At 44.1% G+C, this 19,112-nt stretch overlaps 1 protein-coding gene across 1 annotated transcript; it reads left to right on the top strand.

Annotated features, from left to right (window-relative positions):
* Positions 1–1,373: 1,373 nt before the first annotated feature.
* On the top strand, positions 1,374–18,239 carry Prp31 (pre-mRNA processing factor 31). Its single transcript, XM_084604876.1, has 13 exons — positions 1,374–1,777; positions 2,654–2,711; positions 2,777–2,860; positions 3,600–3,697; positions 4,550–4,656; positions 4,815–4,866; positions 5,144–5,261; positions 6,385–6,542; positions 7,906–8,123; positions 14,559–14,631; positions 15,699–15,827; positions 16,456–16,551; positions 18,070–18,239. The coding sequence occupies exons 1-13, from the start codon at positions 1,604–1,606 to the stop codon at positions 18,172–18,174; spliced, it is 1,470 nt and encodes a 489-aa protein (XP_084461002.1). The 5' UTR covers positions 1,374–1,603; the 3' UTR covers positions 18,175–18,239.
* The last annotated feature ends 873 nt before the right edge of the window (positions 18,240–19,112 follow it).

The raw sequence follows: 19,112 nt of genomic DNA, 5'->3' as shown, positions 1-19,112 counted from the left end.
GCAGTTTTCTCATTTCACGGGGCACCTGTGATGTCGTTATTCGGTACGAAGCAACTATAAACATCCTGGAACAGATCGTCAAAATATGAAATCTCGTCACCGAGGCGAAGTATTTTTAAAACACCGCGAAACATCTTGGGGTGCTAGCTGGGAGGGTGACCCGTAGAAATACATGTAAATAAAACTAACCGGAACATTTTTCTCATTCACAGAACATCAGAAGTGGTGGTCGATCGCTAAACGTTAACCAGTGCTTTGAAGAAGTGTGTGATGAAGTATGGTGTGTCATTACAGAGGCAGTCTACTTTTAAAACTCCACCAATAACCTGTGTTATGAATCCAGACACCGCCAAAAGGCAAGCTGGGTGTAGCGAAACATCTTGGGGTGCTAGCTGGGAGGGTGACCCGTAGAAATACATGTAAATAAAACTAACCGGAACATTTTTCTCATTCACAGAACATCAGAAGTGGTGGTCGATCGCTAAACGTTAACCAGTGCTTTGAAGAAGTGTGTGATGAAGTATGGTGTGTCATTACAGAGGCAGTCTACTTTTAAAACTCCACCAATAACCTGTGTTATGAATCCAGACACCGCCAAAAGGCAAGCTGGGTGTAGCGAATCGCGCAGTTTTGCTTACAGTTTGATATGCTGCCGCATAGGGTAAATAAGCTTGATAATACTGTCGCTTCAGTGATACGTGCAAGACAGAATTACATTTAAAAAGCAGTTGTCAAACGCCATACGACAATATGAACCGAACGAGATTCGCGCATTGCAGCAGACGACTGCGCAGCTGGTGATACCCACCACCGCCGCCTTCAGCTCCGGAGCGTCTGCTAGCGACAGCGGGTGGTGCATGGTCGTCTGAAACTGCACGAGGTCAGTTTATCGTGCTGTGAGCGGTCCCGCAAGTCGTCAGACTTGCATTATTTGTAAGAGAATGCAGTGTGTCATGCAACATGACGTCGGGGCATCGTACAAGACGTTCACCAAAATGATGAGAAGGGTTCAACGCTGCTGAACCGAGCAAAATGTTGCGGTAATTTGTGTTTACATGTATTTCTATGGGTCGCCCTCTCAACTAGTACCCCCACACGTTTCGCGGTGTTTTAAAAATACTTCTCCTCGGTAATGAGATTTCAAACTTCTACGATCTGTTCCACGGCATGCATGGTTGCTCTGTACCGAATAACGGCATCACAGATGACCCGTGAAATTAGAAAACTTCTTTGGAATATTTCGCTTCCATGTATTCCTATGGGCGCTAAGCCTATTTTTTACCCCCAGTCGAACCACGCTGGCGATAGAAGCGCCACCGCATCGTGCCTACGTCACAGATCGGTGACACTTTCGATAACGGGCCCATCATCATCATCGCTGATTTCATTAAAAATGGTCGCGGCCGCGGTGGTCGTGGCGTGTGTGTGTATAGTTTGAGTGACGTGCGTCATCTTTGCCAAACTTTTACCTTGATTTGAGTGAAGTGCGATTGTGTGAATTGCCCTGCAAGGCTTCCGTGTGTGCTTTACCTCTGCTTAGTGTAAGCACTTCGCGCTTTAACCGGGGACTGGCACTGTTGTTTACGTTCGGTTCGCTGTCAGCATGTCTTTAGCAGACGAACTGCTTGCCGATTTGGAAGATGCAGGAGACCTTGAAGAGGATCAGCTCTACCAGCAAGACACGCATATTCAGGAGGTCGAAGATGTCATCCCGCTGGAAATCGACACGAAGGTCAAGTCCGTTCGGGCGATCGCCAAACTACGGGACTCCGAAGAGGTGAGAGAAGCTAGCTGCTCGCTTGATATGCAATGCGCCATGTATGTCGCCAAGTTGTGAGGCGGCGTGCGCGCAGAAATTCAACAGAGCTTGTGTAAGAACTTTAAAGCGCCGAGCTAGTCGCAAAATTTCCGGACAGCATCTCGGCTGCGCTGTAAAAAACGCGCTTGGGACCTCTTGTTAGTTTGGCATAAATAATGCTCCGAAATTCTGTCATTATGCACTCTGAGGTGTTCTCGTGGTGGATTTGTAATGAATGTCGAGAACTGCCTGCACAAGAGGGCTCAAAGCTCACTTTTATCGCGCCTAAACGATTACCGCACGTTCTCCAAGGTGTACTTAAACCAGAATACTTGCTCAAGCAAGGTCATAAATGCGAATTAAAAAACCGCATGCTTAATAAACTTAATCATAAACTTAATCAGTAATGTACGTCATGTGGAATGAAAATGCATTTGTTACCGCAGTTTACATTTCAGAGTTGATACCACTGCGTTTACACGTTTATCGAACGCGGCGACTAATTGTGGCATTATGCAATACTAGACATTTGAAAGAGTAATTTGTGGGCGTCCAAGGTTCTCGAGTGCTCAAAAACGGGGCAAAATTAGGTTACAGAATAACACAAGCGTATGTATCATTGCAGTTTCACCATAACAATGTGTTCTATTTTTCTGAAACTGTCAAGTCTATGAAATATGATTGCTGCCTCACATTGTAGTTTCAGGAATCTTTAGATGTGGTGTTGAAAACCTAATCAAATGGTGAGAGTGAGCATATTATGGAGGGAGGTGTAGCCCTCAAACCAAAATTTCTTACAGCCTGCTTGTAATGCTGCTGTTGTGGATACTGAACTCTTTTTCTCTCTTTTTACAGCTAGCGCATGTCATGAATGAAATAAAGGCAAAAGTTCTGCAGACTCGTAAAGAAGAAGGTGAGTTAAAAATTATTTTCTTCTTTAATTGTCTGACATTTACATAAGTGCTTTATTCCATTCAGTGACTGGGCCCGTTGAAGCAGATCCAGAATACCAGCTCATCGTTGAAGCCAACAACCTTGCTGTGGAAATCGACAATGAAATAAGTGAGTAGATTCTATGAGACTTTGGTAGGGAATGTTTTCGAGGCTTACAATTCGCTTCCAGTTCCACTAAAGGGGAAACTGCACATATATTGGCTTCGTTTCGTTGAATTCATAGTTGCTGATGGCCCTCCATTCACATGTCATTTATTCAATATTTAGTATGCACTACATAGCTTACAAGCCGTTAGCTTGGGCCCGGTCGCAGTAGCGTTGTGGTTAGGGCACTCAACTGCTGCACCCAAGGATGCGGGATTAAATCCTGGCCATGGTGGCCACTTTTCGATGGGGACGGAAAACAAGGCACCTGTGTGCAGTGCAATGTCAATGCGTGTTAAAACCTCCAGGTGGTCTAAATTTCCGGATCCCTCCACTACAGTGTTTCTCATAGCCTGAATCACTTTGGGACATTAAACTTCTTAAACCAAAATGAACCATCAGCTTTGATCTTTCTAAATGTGTAAACTCGTCATTGTTGCATCTATATGCACTAGGCAGCAAGTATGAAGACCTTTGCATCGAGAAACATTTCAAGGCTTCCCTATCGTTGCTGCATCACTGCATATAGGGATCTCATATGCCATTTGTAAAAGCTGACATTTGTTATTGTAATGTGTTTATGTGCACTTCTTTACTGTTCAGCATTCATGTAACTGAAATTTAACCTTTGGCATTGAAAGCCTAATCTGCTGCAGTGTCTTGAACAGTGTAATATTAACTGGTGTGAAATGTCCTGTTTCAGACATTATTCACAAGTTCACCCGAGACAACTATCAGAAACGCTTTCCGGAGCTTGAATCACTTGTTCCTGGAGCCTTGGATTATGTTTCAACTGTGAAAGTATGTAATTGTATGGTTTCCTTAAGCACAGAAGCCTTCTTTTTATATATATATATGTGGGCAGAACAACTGCTTTCTTTTCCAGGTTCAAAGGCTGTAAGGCATGATAAACTAACTAAATGTGAACAAAACACTGTTATTTAGAACAAAACACAGCTATTAGAAGCACATGACATGACAATAACTGTTTTGAGTGAATTTAGCAGCGGTTACAAACACCAGCCTTTCATAGCATGCAGTTAAAAAATGTGGGCAAGTAAATATTTAATAGTGGCCACAATATACCTTTACTAGCCTTCTTCAACATCGCAGTGATAGGTCTTCAAGCTTTGAGGGCTCATTTGCATAATAGAATTACAGTGCCCGCAGTTTCACTTGATGTTCTGAAAAGAGAAGCAATTTGGGGGTTTAGACAACTGTGAAGTGGTCTCAGAAGTTTATGTGATTGGTCGATGATGAGTGTAAACAGAGAGGAGCAAGTTTGCAAGTGGACGTGAACCTTACACTTATCTGTAGTTTAAAGAGGACATAAAAAAAGTTATTTCTCATGTACTCTTGAGAGGCTGGCATGATTGACTACTTTCTATAGGGGAAGGCCATGTATATTTCAGGGCCCTGACAGAGATAACTCACCTTACCGATGTGCACATTCCTATCCATTTTTCATGTGCATACACTTGTGGTTGTTCTATTTCTTCTATGTTATGATATTCAGTGTGTAATTTTTCAAATGAGTACAATTATATTGTGCATGGCATGGTCGCCTCAGTCATGGTGACCATGCTTGTGAGGTGTTTAGGCTCTTCGTAGCTTGCAGTGTACAAATATAATGAGTGTGCTTGCATTCCATAGGAACTGGGTAACAGCCTGGAGAAGGCCAAGAACAATGAAACGCTGCAGACTTTCCTGACGCCTGCCACCATCATGGTCGTCAGTGTGACAGCTTCAACGACTCAGGGGTAAGGGGAAATGTCTTCAGCGTGATATTACATGTTTCTTTGGGGTGAAAAATAAAACAATTCATGAGGTCTTGCTCTTCCTTTATGCAAAAAGTGATGGGGGACACGCAGTACATGGAGAGGTGCACGCAGCTTATCTTTCATCCTTGCTTTTGCAGGCAGTTGCTTACACAGGAAGAGCTAGCGACCATTTTTGAAGCTTGTGACATGGTAAGTACTCTTGGTGCTAGGGTTATTCACTATTAGTTATTCTCAAGCTGTTATTTTTGTTATTCTTGTTACTCTGATTTGATTTTGTCTAGCTGATACAGAGAGCATTGCCAATAGGCAACCATAAAGGTACAAGGTGGTGACATCTGTGTGTCAGCTGGCAAAACTTTTACTGATCCAGAACTTTCCCACTATGCTGTATGCAAATTGGGGATAAGAGGATGAGTGCTGATTTGCCTCCCATGAGTGCTTCAAACAATTCGAATAAACCCTGCAGGCTCTTGAACTGAACGACTTCAAGCTGGAGATCTACTCGTACGTCGAATCACGGATGTCCTTCATAGCACCCAACCTTTCCCAGATTGTCGGAGCATCAGTGGCAGCCAAGTTGATGGGTGAGTTGAGGTTTAACCTCCTTGATAAATTTTCCCTGTGGCAGCTGAAGCTAGCATATTTGCTTTAGCAACCCTCCCCCCCCCCCCCCCTCTTCCTCCCCTTTGTTGAGGTTGAGCTACCGAGCAATATAAAGGAGTCATATGTGCCAAAAAGAGCTTGGTTTCCAGCTTTTCTTTGAGCAGGTAAGCTTAAAACCCAAGTGGCGGGTGGGCCACCGCATGGGACTGTCACTTTCACACATCAGAAAAGCATGGCAGTTTATATATATTTTTTTTCTCTTAAAGTGCACATTCGAGGAGCTTTTATAGTTAATACATAGCGAATCACTTTCAAGCACTCGGCCCAACTATACTTTCTAATCTCATTCGCCCACCTAGCTTTCTGCCGTACGCTTACCTTCCCTTGGAATCCACTCTGTCACCCTTAGTGACCATAGGTTGTGTTGCCTTTGCAGTACATGGCCTGCTTATGTCCATTTCTTCTCTATGATGTCGACTAGAATGTCAGTAGCTGGCATTTGTTCCCTAACCTACCTTACACGCTTCCTCTTTCTTCTACTTTTCATCCGCTTGCAGTTATTTTCCTAATGGCTGTGTCCGTGTTTCAATAGAGGCAAGTTGTAGAAATGCTTGTGTACTGCATTACTGGTATTCTTTTAACTATCCTTGTTATTAATCTACAGTTTTCTACTGCAGCACGCCTTGTAGTGAATTGCTAGCTTTGCCACACAAAATTAGCTTCATTTAAAGCATTGTCAAATTTTTTCTTATGGAAAAGAAGGATAGTACTGGTCACTTCAATCTTTTCTCTTGCATCTCTGCATCTTTTTATTGTTGTTATCACCATTACTTGGCTATGCATCAGGGAGAGAATGAGCTGGTTAGATGAGATTATGATTATGTCGAGATATAGGATGGCCACACTTGCCACAGGACAAGGCAGTTGAAGGGGTGAGGGACGGACCTTTGCCCATGCTTTGTGGACATGAAAGATAGTCAGTTTATTTCATGTATTGTGGTCGCTGCATTGCAGAGACCGAACTCTGTTATCCCTTGTGTATCGTTATGGGTTGTGTGTGTTGTCGTCCTTGAATTCGCACTGCTCTTCCGTCTCGACTATCAGGTGTGGCCGGTGGGCTGACCAACCTGTCCAAGATGCCCGCCTGTAATGTGCTGGTGCTGGGCTCCCAAAAGCGCACCCTCTCAGGCTTCTCTTCCACGGCCGTCATGCCGCACACGGGTTTCGTCTACTACACCGACATCGTCCAGAACACACCCGCTGTGAGTGTGCATGCTATCTTCCATGCCTTACCGACCTCCTGATGTGCAGGGGTATTGTCTTCTGTTTGAACGTGTGAGCTTAAGATGTTTTTACAGATGTACTGGATTAATCGTGCATTGGGTGTCACCCGTTAATAATTAGATGATTATTAACGATACGCCCTTAATGGTGCGCACACTCCCAGACACCCTTAGAGTGAGTGGGGGTAGCTGTTCCGGTCACAAAGGAGATGCCCTCGACTTGTGTGGCAGGCTCAGCCGGAATTCGACTACCTTGTAGTGGCAGAAGGGGATGGTCGTTTGGTGCCCAGCTTTCGCTGGTTCAAGCCAGAGTAAGGGTCGGAGTGAGAAGTAACAAACAAAACAAACTTTATACACAGCAAGAGACGATACAGAATACACACGATCACTTAAAATGTACACACGAGAGGTTCACAGAGAACAACGCTAAGCATGCAGCTAAAGAGGTATTAAGTAACAAACAAAACAAAATTTATACACAGCAAGAGACGATACAGAATACACACGATCACTTAAAATGTACACACGAGAGGTTCACAGAGAACAGCACTAAGCATGCAGCTAAAGAGGTATTCAATAACACAGAGGGTTACAATACAAAACAATACACGAGAGAGTCAAATAAACAAACACCAAATTGTTCACCGGGCATTGTTGCAGTCCGACACCTAGAAAGTCACGATGTGGCCGCCATGTAAGACGAGCGCCGCTCCCTTGCAGGTCTGTGGGCTTGCCAGCAGCGGGTGATTCCCGGGAGTCCAGCTGAAGCACTTGCAAACACGCCACAATCACTGACTGACTACACAAGCGTCGCGGCCTCCATAAATGGGGCGTGCCACGTCTGTCTGTTAAGACGCGCCAAGGATAACATGCACACACACACTTAGCTTCACTTGTTGAAGCGTTTCCTTTTCCTCTCGTCGAGCCTCGCATCGTCATTGGTCAGATGCCGTTAAACAATCTAGATTAGACAGCGTATTACGGCCAGTTGAGTCACCGTCATCTCCCAGCGATGAGAAAGAGGGTGACACCGACGTGTACAAGACTATGCGCTTTCTCGCGCGAAGAAGGAGGCGTTTCTCGAATGTCGTCAAAAATTCGATGTGGCGCTGTGCAGGCTTTGCGCCACGCCGGCTTAATAAAAATGTGCGCCGATTTTGTGACACTGAGAAAGCAGGGCTACCATCGAGTTGTAGCATTCTGTCCTCTACTCTGTTTGCAATCATTGTGCAATTTTGCTGGCTATTTTATCTTTGCCAGGAAAAGCGCCTTGCTCTCATTTTGGGTTTTTCTCTATTTTTTTTATTTCTCCTGCCTGCCTTATTTTCCTTCTCCCTACCAGGATCTGAGGCGCAAGGCTTCGCGGCTGGTGGCAGCCAAGTGCGTGCTGGCGGCACGTGTGGACAGCTTCCACGAAGCACCTGATGGCACAGTAGGTGCCTCACTCCGGGAGGAGGTGGAGCGCAAGCTGGACAAGCTCCAGGAACCCCCGCCTGTCAAGCAGGTCAAGCCCCTGCCCCCACCCATCGACCAGAACCGCAAGAAGAGGGGAGGCCGCAGGTACTCCCCCTCTCTCTTTGCATTCTTTCCTCAGGATGCTCTAGTTGCCCTCACCCTGGCTAGGATCAAAGCATGTTTATCATGCGATGTGAGAAAGCCCAGTCATCAGTTTCAGCCTTGGCAAAGATACCGTGCATCCACCAGCTTTTACAGTGGCATTTCAGGTGAAACTAGTTAGTCACACTTGGAGATTAATCAGTGCCTTCCCTCTCTACTTATTTACCCATCATTATTTACGTCCTTTTATTCCTCTACATTAATGGGACAGTGGGGACGTGTAAAAGTTGGCCTATGTCGATAGGGTGCCACATTGTAGTTGCAGAGACTCGACCAAAAGGGAGTTTTTATAAGATGGGAGCGACTCAAGAAGGAGATACAGGTGTTGTAGTCAGTAGCCAATTTCGCAAGTGAAGTGCGTGCGTTGACACCAATTTTCGGGCGGAGGCCCCAGATGCAGTTCTACACTGCTGTTCACTTGAGAGAGCAGCGGCAGCTCATTCTTTTCAGTGTCTCAAGTTTGCATCGAGTGCAAGGCCTTTCCAGGCTCATGGGATGCGGAAATGTTCGCACAAACTTACACTTGAGAGAAAAAGTCTGTCTCCACTGAAACCACTATCTCTGTGATCCCCGGCCAAGCGCTCAAACCACACCAGGCTGTTAAGAAATTGATCGTAATTCTTGTCTGGCGTGAGGATGATAGTAGTGATGACAATCACGATGCAGTTAGATGGTAATAATAAAGGTGGTAGTAGCAATGACAATGACAGTGCATTTAGTTGATAGTGATAATAATGATAGTGATGATGACATTATAGGGATGGCAGCGACAATGTAGTTAGTGAAAACAGTCCTGTAAAGTGTCTTTCGCCATCTCTGCTCTTAAGGTGGCGGTCCCACTCCAGCGGTGAAGAGACGACATTTTTGGCGATATTCATACGCCTACTGCGCCTCACTAGTTTAGTTTATAAATATGACTTTAATATATTTGTAAAGTTTATTTCCTCTCCTTTCTAATGGTGCATTTGATTTATAAATAGCTGCACCGATGTTTAAGCTGTAAAGGAGAACACAAAGGTAAGAAACGGCTTTTCAGCTCTACTTGTCTCGGGAAAAACAAAATTGTGCAAAATCTTTTGCACCTAGGAAAACACCGTTTGAGATGTTTTGATATTAGATGTTAATGAACAAAGTTAAGCATTTTTATTACTGTGTATCGCATAGTTTATTAGCCACGCGCCTGTGAAAAGTGTATAAAACAGGTAATTATACATACAATAACTTTCAAGATACGCATTCTGCTGCGGAGATTTTTTGCGCAGTTGGAGGTCGTACATAGTTCGCTTTTTCCTGAAAATATCATCTGTCTGCTTCATTTAGTGTAAAAGTTATTTGTGATCAAACTTTACGTTTTTTGCAAAATGGCTTAAAGTATATGCTAAACTGTTCAAGTAATAAGCTCTTACCTGTGCTGAAATTTCGCGTGGAAAAACTTTGCACCTCGCTGTCAGAGGATAAGCATCGGTTTTGTTCTACGACTCTCGAGGAATGTGCACTGTAAGGATGATTTCAGCTAATTTTTTCGTGGTTCACTTGAAGCGCGCGAGCTCTTCATGAAATATTTTAAGCATGATTGAAATGCTCCATGGCTTGTTTGTTTCTGGCGAATATAACTTAAAGGTTCGGGCTTTCGTTACCTTATTCAACCGGTAACAATTATCAACTACAAAGTCAAATAATAGTAAAATAACAGAGCCACGTGTGATAAACGTAGTAGGTAGCGCCATCTATGAAATTTCATGTGCACTAAAATGTCGCAGTTCAGAGAAATTACGAGGATGGCGCCACAAACACCCTGAATCGAGGGGTATTTACGAGAAGGTATTGTGCTTCTACAACGTTTTCCCTTTGCCCCTTCCTTTCCATCGGGCGAGAGAGGTAAACACTGGCGAGTCGGGTTGAGTGGTCGGGTCGAACTGAGGTGCACGTGCTTCGCGCACTCAGGTGCTTCGCGCATGCGCAGTAGCGCTACTTGAAAATGGTCCCTTGACAAATGTACACTTGCTTGCTTTGAGATTTATTTATCGCCTCGAATTAAGTGTGTCATACTGTTTGTGTGCCGAAACGTTGCCAGCTAAGGCTCTCGCGCTACTTACTTACTCTACTTACTCAGCAAGATATAATCGTGGCGGAGATATTGAAATTTTTTTTCTTGTTTTGTTTTGTAGTCTTGTAGCGCCCCTCGCGCCGCGCTTTTATCACAAACAACGGAACGGCGCTGGACAAAGAAGAATTTGGCACTAAGCGTCTCTGTGAAAGCAGCAAAAAAAAAAAAAAAAAAAAAGACAGTTCGAACCCGAACGCTGTCGGAGCTGGTTATTCCTCGTCTTAGCTCCGCCACAAAGCTATCTTCAGATGTTCGCGGTGTTAGCATATATTGTGAGGATGTGGAATTTAGACTTTTTTTTTTCCAGTGGCAAGAAGGAAAAATATCTTCCCCTTTCTACGATAAAATGAATAGTAGGGCACGGAACTATAACACTGCATAAATTAATATAATATAATTTCAAAGAGCGTCTCCCTAGGAGAAATTGCACGAATACTTGTACCCTCTGCCACTTTACTGGTACAGATAAAATGTTTCGACAGTCTGCCAAGTACAACTTGAAAACCTGAACATGCACAAGCATGCCTCTTCAACCTTCCCACTGAAGTTCCTATATAGCGCAAGCAGTGCAGGCTCCAAAGAAAAGGAGAAAAAATGATATAGTGGGCAGCCGAAGATAATCACCAGCGTTTCAGTCATGTTTTTTTTTTTTCTTTCCTTTTTTTTTTCCGAATGTTGCGTTCCGGTGATGATAGTAAAGGTGCCGCAGTAGCTGCCGGGGATGTTTTCGGTGAATGGGCAAGTAGGAAACAGCCATGTGAAGCTTCTCCAATACAAAAATGTGATGTTGAATCGGGTTTTGCCACTGCATTTCCGTCATTCCCCTCACTAAAAATTAAAAAAAATGATGAGGCTCAACGCAACCGAATGTCGAGCTTAGCTCAAATGAGAGAAACCACTGTAATCAAGAGTTCGACGAAATGCAGTCTGATCAGGTGGTGGCATAAAAAAATATACAGGCTCACTGACCAAGTCAAAGTTTCATGAAAACGTACTATCGTTTCGGCAGCCCTACAGCTTCCTTGTTCGAGAAACCAGACAAAAAGCATTCGTTTATATCTTCTTCAAATACTTTGACTTGATCAATGGCCCTATATATATATATATATATATATATATATATATATATATGAAAACACTGAATTGGTTTCCCGTTTGATGTTTTTATTTGCGCTTACTTTATTTATTTTATACGTGCATGATGTCCCGTCCTCTTCCCAGGTAATTCCGCTTCTTGGAGGGGGATATACCGCGGATTGTCCGAAGCATTACGGCGTCTAGGGTAAACCGTTGATGCATTCGGCAGGGAAGCTGGTTTGGCGTTCATTTTGCTATAATGCTATACTTGCCTAGCATCGCCTGCTACCGCGCTTTGCCGCTGTGGCCGGGGGCTTGGAGAGTTCGGTCTAGTTTGCCTGGGCACAGTGAAACGGCGATGTTGCTATGGTGATGGCTCTGTTTACGATTCTTAAAAAAACGCGCCACTCGCGCAAGTGAGCAACAGAGCTAACGCTCTAAAAGCCCGTCGGCAGGCAGAGCGTTTCCAAAAGAATGGGGCCCTTATCCCGAGTAAGGTAGATACCGTGTCAGCCAGGCGTCCACTCACCCGCCGTCTCAACGCCCAATTTATTGACTTTATATTTGAACCTTGTTTGAAGCACCTCGACTTCCTGTGCTCTGAAAGGTATCCGATCATGTTAGCAAAAGTGACATAGAAGCGTGTGAAAATTTCGAAGCATACAAAGAACGTGCTTCCGTTTGACCACATGAAGCAAAACCGCTGTACTGCATTGGTATGGACAAATTCACAAATTATAGCACATGCCAAATCTGACCGAACGCGATCTGATCGATGCGTCTAATCGTTTGGCATTTGCAGGAAAACATTTGGTAAGCATGGGCGCTCTTGCATGGAGTAAAAATTGGGCTCTGATTATTATGTTGCAAATGTGTGAATGTACAAGTGCCACATCACGAAATTATTTACTACCAACACATGATGCCAAAAGGCGGGCTCAACACTAAAGTATACTTGTTGCATACGTGTGTGCGCCCTGTAAAATGAGTACAATAAAGTAGGCTACAAGCTACAGTAGTCCACCCAATATATTGGTTCAGAAAGCGCATACATCATCACGGGAAGCTGCAGCAAGACAGGTCAGCGTCTTCCATAGCATGCTACTTTTCACATCAGATTTCAGTGTCGAGTGAAATTCTGCAGGAGAAAAATGTTTCTAGGGGATTGATTGTTAAAATTTTATTCTAATTGCCTGAAAATACTGTGTTCCTTTAATTGCACACACACACACACACACACACACACACACACACACACACACACACACACACACACACACACACACACACGCACGCACGCACGCGCACACGCGCGCGAGCGAATAAATAAAATGAAGACCGTGGAGCATCCAACTGGGAGTGGGGAAGTGGCCGCCATAAGCGCCTAAATAACTGTCCCCGTTAGATCCTTTCTTCTGACAACCTTCCTTTACAACCCCTTCTCCCCTTCCCCCATTTCCCACATTGTTTAGTGTGAATGCGCCTCCTCAGTGCCGAAGAGAGCATGAATGCATGCCGGCCTCCTGCGCGATACATAGCCTCTTGGTGGATTTCACATCTATTTCGGAATATCGATTCATCTCAAAAGGAAAAAATTGGCAATCATTCACTTATTTGCACATTGTAACTTACCAGCTCTAGTTTCCAACATTGGACAAGCACGAACAAAAAATAAACAAGGGCGACTGTTGACTGAAGTTCAGCTAATTATAGCTATATTATCATATTTGTAATCACGTTTGATAAAGCAAATTTCTGGTGACCGCAAGAGCTGACAGCTTCCACTACAGTCAAGGAGTGTTCCGATCCTTACTATATCTATGGCATCAACAATAGGGAGGTTTACAATATGGTACCCCTACCGCTTAGGGGGACAGGGCAATAGCGCGGGTGACAGTAGGAGCACAATTCTCTATTATAGCGCGCACGCTCCGCTATTACTCTATCCCACTTACGGATAGGGTCGCCGTATTCTAAAGCTCGCTAATGATCGCTCGATTGCACAGCCCAAAAGACGAGGATCAAAAGAACACAAGACAGGCGCCGACTTCAACTAAGGTTCATTGACGAAGTGTGCAGAAATAGTGCCATTCGCTTTTCCTTTTCACTCGTACTAAGATTGCACTGTGCAATCATGTTGACACCCTGTTTTATTTGTGTTCAGTCAAGCTAGCCTACTGCAGTCCAGTCCAAACCCCTCACGCTCGGCGGGTAGGAGCAATGTTCGTGGCTCTACAGCGGAAACTATACTTCGTCTCACAAGATATCTGCAGCACTGCGAAAGGCAGAGGAGCCCTTTCAATTGTGCTCCTAAGTGCCTCTAGCCTGTGCGCACTATAATAGAGAATTGTGCTCCTACTCTCACCCCCGCCAATTTGGGGGGGGCGAGAGGCGCTTAGAAGCACAACTGCCTATTGTACGCGTGATCCTGGTTGGACCGGCTGGGGTGCCTCTGCTTTTCGCTGTGCTGCAAACATCTTGTGAGACGAAGTATAGGCAAGAGAGGGAAGCCTCTTGTCCAATTGTCAGGGCGCGTATTGTTCGAAGTAGTGGTGCGGTGGGTTGAAGAGGGGAGTTCAATGGGGCAGCCCATGCTGCGCAGGACGGGGACAAAAATCCTTCCCTTCTCTGCCTGGACACTGCTGTGGAGCCGCAAAAATCTTTGAAAGTCCACGCAGCAACACAAGAAAAGCGTTCAGGCAGCTCAAGTCGAGAGGGCTGAGTGGCTGGGTACTCAATTCCTCAGTCATGGATTAGTGGCGTAGCCTGGTGGCAGAATCTGAACTACTTCCAAGATGGCGACCGTAGAACCGCCACCTTAAGCAGACTTAAGCGCAGTCGTGTAACTTTTTTTAACTCCATTTTTATCAGCACTAAATACATCATTTGCCCTCAGGTAATTATCAGCACACCCAGAGATACACAGAGGTCCAGCTTTTACTGAGCGTAATAATTATGTGGAGCTATCCTCAGTGTTGCTTCAAGTCACTAGTACATCTAGCACAGTGGGGTGTCAAGTCAGTGTGCTTCATCTGTTGAACACCAGAGGTTTGTGATGCATTGCGAGCATCAGCAGAAGCGCAACAATGCATTGGGTATTGTAGAGTTAGGCATCTTCAGTGCATCATTGTGCATCTTAAGTGCGTACTAATAGAGCAATACCTGTTTATTTTCTTCCATCATTGCTGCTGCAGAGTTCGACGGATGAAGGAACGGTTTGCCGTGACTGAGTTACGTAAGCAGGCAAACCGAATGACCTTTGGGGAGGTGAGCACGCTTTATTATTCCAGCGTATAATTGTGCACTTAATAACTCGTTTTCAATTATGTGGGCACAGAACTGGCTTTTAACTTGCAAACGCACCATTGCCCCTTTCTTCATTCTCCTGATCTCACCTACCTCGCCACCTGGAGGCTGTTTATATAATGGACTTCTATTCTCAGCACTGCGTTCTCAAATGGCTTGTAGTTCCATTTAGGACAAACGAACCGTCCCTGTTGTGACAACTGCGGCACTGTTGAAACAATGGCGCATATTATGTTTGCATGCCCAGCACATGTCAAAGAATGTGTGCATATCACTCACTCAAGTGCCTCTAACAGTGGATTGTGCATTAGGTCCCTTAGTCTGACATAGGCAGCAGCAGAGACAGGCAATGAACTTGTTATTCTTTTTTTATCGAAATGATGCTCAACTCCCAGGCAAACTTTGAAACCTCCACGTTACTCATCAATGTGCAATTTCTACCCAGTTAGTATATTCAGTGGATTTGTAGGACACTGCACATCACTTTAAGTATTTTCTAGCCTACCACTTTGATGCACGTCATTTCAAATTCTTTATTACTAGTCTTGGAACGTTTTTATTTACATTTTATGTTTTCTTTTTGTTCCCTGCACCTCTTTTCTCCAGTCCTTCTCCTCCCCAGTTCTTTTCCCTACACAATTGGAAGTCAGCAGATATGAACCACCGGATAACTTCTTTTCCTTTTTCATTAAATATAATTCCCCTCTCCTCAGGCTGAGCATACTGAGGTTAGGTTATAATGATGATGAACGCTTGTTATATAAACTGTGTGATTTAAACTTTCTGTTAGGTCAGCTACTACATTCTCTAATATTCTTCCGAGAAACCATTGACATGCATGTTGTTCTCTCTTTTGTGCATTCTTCCGTGTCATATACTATTCCGCTGTTGGCTTGTTACAAGTTTATAGAACAATGTTCCAAACACAGACACAATGAATGTTCGATGGAAATGAATAATTGTGTCATTCGATGTCCACTATCTACGAGCTCTTTTCCAGTCCTTTCTTTCTCTCTCTCTTCTGACAGATTGAAGAAGATGCATACCAGGATGACCTTGGCTTCAGCTCAGGACAAGTTGGCAAGGCTGGCACTGGCCGCATCAGGGCAGCACAGGTGGACGAGAAGACCAAAGTCCGCATTTCCAAGACACTGCAGGTAATCATCGCCTCACAGCTTTTGTGCAACAGCTTTGTGCTCCTGTTGTCATACGTTATCATTTTGTGCAGAGGCAGTCAAGTCTAGCTTGCGGCTCATAGTAAAATATTCGACCGCCAGTCTTGACAGCTCCTCGCATACTGGACGTTGTAGACTTGGCAATACTTTAGAAGAAAGTGATCACTTTCCAGCTTTCAACTTGAAGCTCTTCCAGCATGTCCAGCTTTGCTTACACATCATTCACAATGAAAGAATGAACAGCTAGGTGCATAAAAAAAAAGATTGCTGGTACTTTAGCTGCGGTTAAACCTAGTGTGTATGCAGTAGCCTCAGTTGCGTCCCTCTGCTCCGTGCTAGTTCTCCTAAGACAACCTGATCTGTGCATGTTCATTCAGGGCAGCAGCTGTGGGCTCTGCCTACCCCAGATGAGCAGTTAACCGTTTCCTTCTGTTCTCAACTCAGCACACCGATTTATGGAGAAAAAAGAAATTCCATGCTTAAGGCATCATAGCACCTGCTGTGGTAAAATAGTCCATTGTGCGGAAGACAGCTTCAAACAATACCTGAAGAGCACAGGATATTGAACTAATGTGCAAGACTGTAAGCATAGCATAACTTTGGATTACAGAAAAACCTTCAGCGACAACAGGTCTACGGAGGGAGCACCACAGTCCGGAGGCACGTCTCTGGTACAGCTTCGAGCGTCGCCTTCACACCACTTCAGGTGAGCAACATCAATGGTGCTGGCGGCGCTTTGGTGGGGAAGCTACACACGCATGCACTTTAATGCTCTAACATTTTTTTCTTTTACGAAGTTTGAGACATTATGGCTTTTTGGTGCTATACCATCATCTGCTTGTGTTGGACGGGCCCTACTTGCTACAATCTGAACACCGAGTGCCATGAAGCACGAGCCGGATTTTTCAGGAGCCAGAAACAACAGTCACCTTGGGACAAGCCTGCCTCGTCCACTAGAGGGTTAAAATCCATGTGGACGCTGCACACCGATGAGAAATTCTTGTTCACAAATCTGAGGACGGGCACAGACTGAGGAGTGCTGGAGGTGTCGGTCTATACAGTCTGTGCGGTACATTTCTCGCAATTTTCTTCCATCTGGTTCATTCAAGCATCTGCGCACTTGTTTATCTATTGCTTTTTTTTTATGCTCATTCACTTGTCCTGCAGCTTTGCACTGGACTTGGGAAAGAACAGTCAGCTAAAAAGGGCAAAGAAGTATGAGTGCTCAAAATCGGATTATACGTAACCTTCTGTAGTTAACAGAAGTGCAGTTGGAGTTTGTCACCTGCCACTCTGACTGGTCGACCCCTGGTTAAAAGGACAGTGTGCCAATGTGTGGGTAACTAGCAGACGGCCAAAAATATTCGGGATCGTCATGCAGTTGCCACTTTATATTGTTGCAGCTGTTGATTTTGAATCCTCATGCTGGAGCACAATTTTTCAGCGACTCTACACGTAGCGTGACGCATTGTTTAAATGTTGCTGGGAAAGGTTACCAACTCACAGCTACCACGATTACACAACTAAGAGTTGTGATCTTATGGCGGAGGCCTCTAAAGTACATGACTGATGCTATGACAGTACAGCAGTACACCGGTACTAATATCGGTCTTATTCGGTAATCTTTTGTGCCTTCTTTGTGCCCATGAAGTCTGCCATTGCATTACAAGTGGTTGTGTTTTGGTATATACAGTGGGTTAATGTAGTTTAAAACAAAGCCTTTCCTTTAACTAATTTTACTCTGTCGTTATTTGTATCACCGTGGCTAACTTTACATATTTGCAGTGCAGAAAATGTTTCTTAATGTTATCATGCTGATGCTTGAGCCGTTTTCTTGGAAACTCATGCCTAAAGATGTTCCAAGTTGATAGCATTGAGCCATTATGTAGGTAAGGTGTGAGGCACTCAAAATGGCAATAAATATTGGAGTGCGTCACCTTGCGTGAAGTGGCCAAAATAGCCTCGCAGTCATATCTATGCTTTCTTTAGTGTCGTCTAGACTGGTTCATAAAATGGTGATAAATGACCTTTGCTTTTTGGCTTATTGCAAGTTTTTGGATGTCAGCAAAAATTATTTTTCTGAAAGGGAGGAAGATAGAGCAAATAAGCCAACTTCTCATTTAGCAATAATTTTGCATGTCCTGCATATGCAAGAAAAATTTTCTGCACACCAAAAAATATTAATTCAGTTGAATCTGATAGATAGTGCCGCTATCTCTTCCAGGGCCTGGAGATTGTCAACCCCCACGCAGCAGAGACCAAGGGTAATGATGGGGGTGCAAAATATTTCTCCAACACTGCAGGCTTCCTCAAGATTGCAAAAAACTGAATGGAGGCTAAGATATGCCCCGCCTCTGTACACAACCAATAAAATGACATTTGGGCAACAGTTAAGTGGAGCCACTATTCTTTGCATTCGTCATAACTGGCGTACAAACTTTAACAGCGTAGGGAGCACAGCTTACGCATTTTCAAGCTACTCAAGATGACCCATTTGCTGGCAGAATAAGGAATGGGCTGTGAACTCTTATAAATTGACATTAGTGTATGGACATGTCCTTGTCTTTTTATTTACAACCAAAGTTCAAATGTTGAAGTGCTAAATTTAGAACAAGCAACAAGTGGATTTCAAACAGTCCGAGTCATGCATTAAATGTCTTTTTTTTTTTAATCGTTTAAATAATTTCATTTTTCAGTCATAACCTCCACTGTCACATGGTTTGAGGAAAATTAAATTTGCTGCAAAATTTGAGTGTATCCCCTTGTGTAATTCAAGATGGTTTTCACATGTCCAAACCGACAAATTAACCTAAGTTGACTGTATAAATCAGGAATGCAGCTAATGTGTTCAAACAACCTGCTAGGAACGCATATTATGAATCAAATAAGATGTTCAATGTTCCAGTAGCTTCTGAATAACAAGCAAAATTCCAACAGCGCACGCCGCAGTTCTCTTCGATGGCCGTTTCAAAAACATACGTCGCAGAGCACTCAGCCACAATTTGTCTACGCATTCAGCACTGCAGCATAGCACAATCGTATGGTGGTGTTTGTTAAGCTGAAACATATAATACTGCAAAGCTTTGTACTCTTTGTTGATGCTAAAAGCCAATGGCATATAGCTTTATCGCTTCTTTATAATTCAAGATGTGCCCAGAATTCTCGAGTGACCGCCGCTTTTTGCCCCACAAACCAAAAAAGATGTTTTAACAAGCAATCTGGATTCAGACTCTACATTCCAGCCATCGATCCACAGCAGTACACTCT

Source organism: Amblyomma maculatum, chromosome 5 (assembly GCF_055883805.1).
Source record: "Amblyomma maculatum isolate TAMU_Amacu chromosome 5, ASM5588380v1, whole genome shotgun sequence".
Taxonomy (NCBI): domain Eukaryota; kingdom Metazoa; phylum Arthropoda; class Arachnida; order Ixodida; family Ixodidae; genus Amblyomma; species Amblyomma maculatum.
This window is presented reverse-complemented; position numbering and strand designations above follow the sequence as displayed.

Excerpts from the sequence above, each read along its gene's own strand:
- Prp31 (XM_084604876.1), top strand. The coding sequence starts at position 1,604 with ATGTCTTTAGCAGACGAACTGCTTGCCGATTTGGAAGATGCAGGAGAC. Across the intron at positions 4,867-5,143 it reads TTTTTGAAGCTTGTGACATG|GCTCTTGAACTGAACGACTT; the intron begins GTAAGTACTCTT and ends TAAACCCTGCAG. Across the intron at positions 15,828-16,455 it reads GCATTTCCAAGACACTGCAG|AAAAACCTTCAGCGACAACA; the intron begins GTAATCATCGCC and ends TTTGGATTACAG.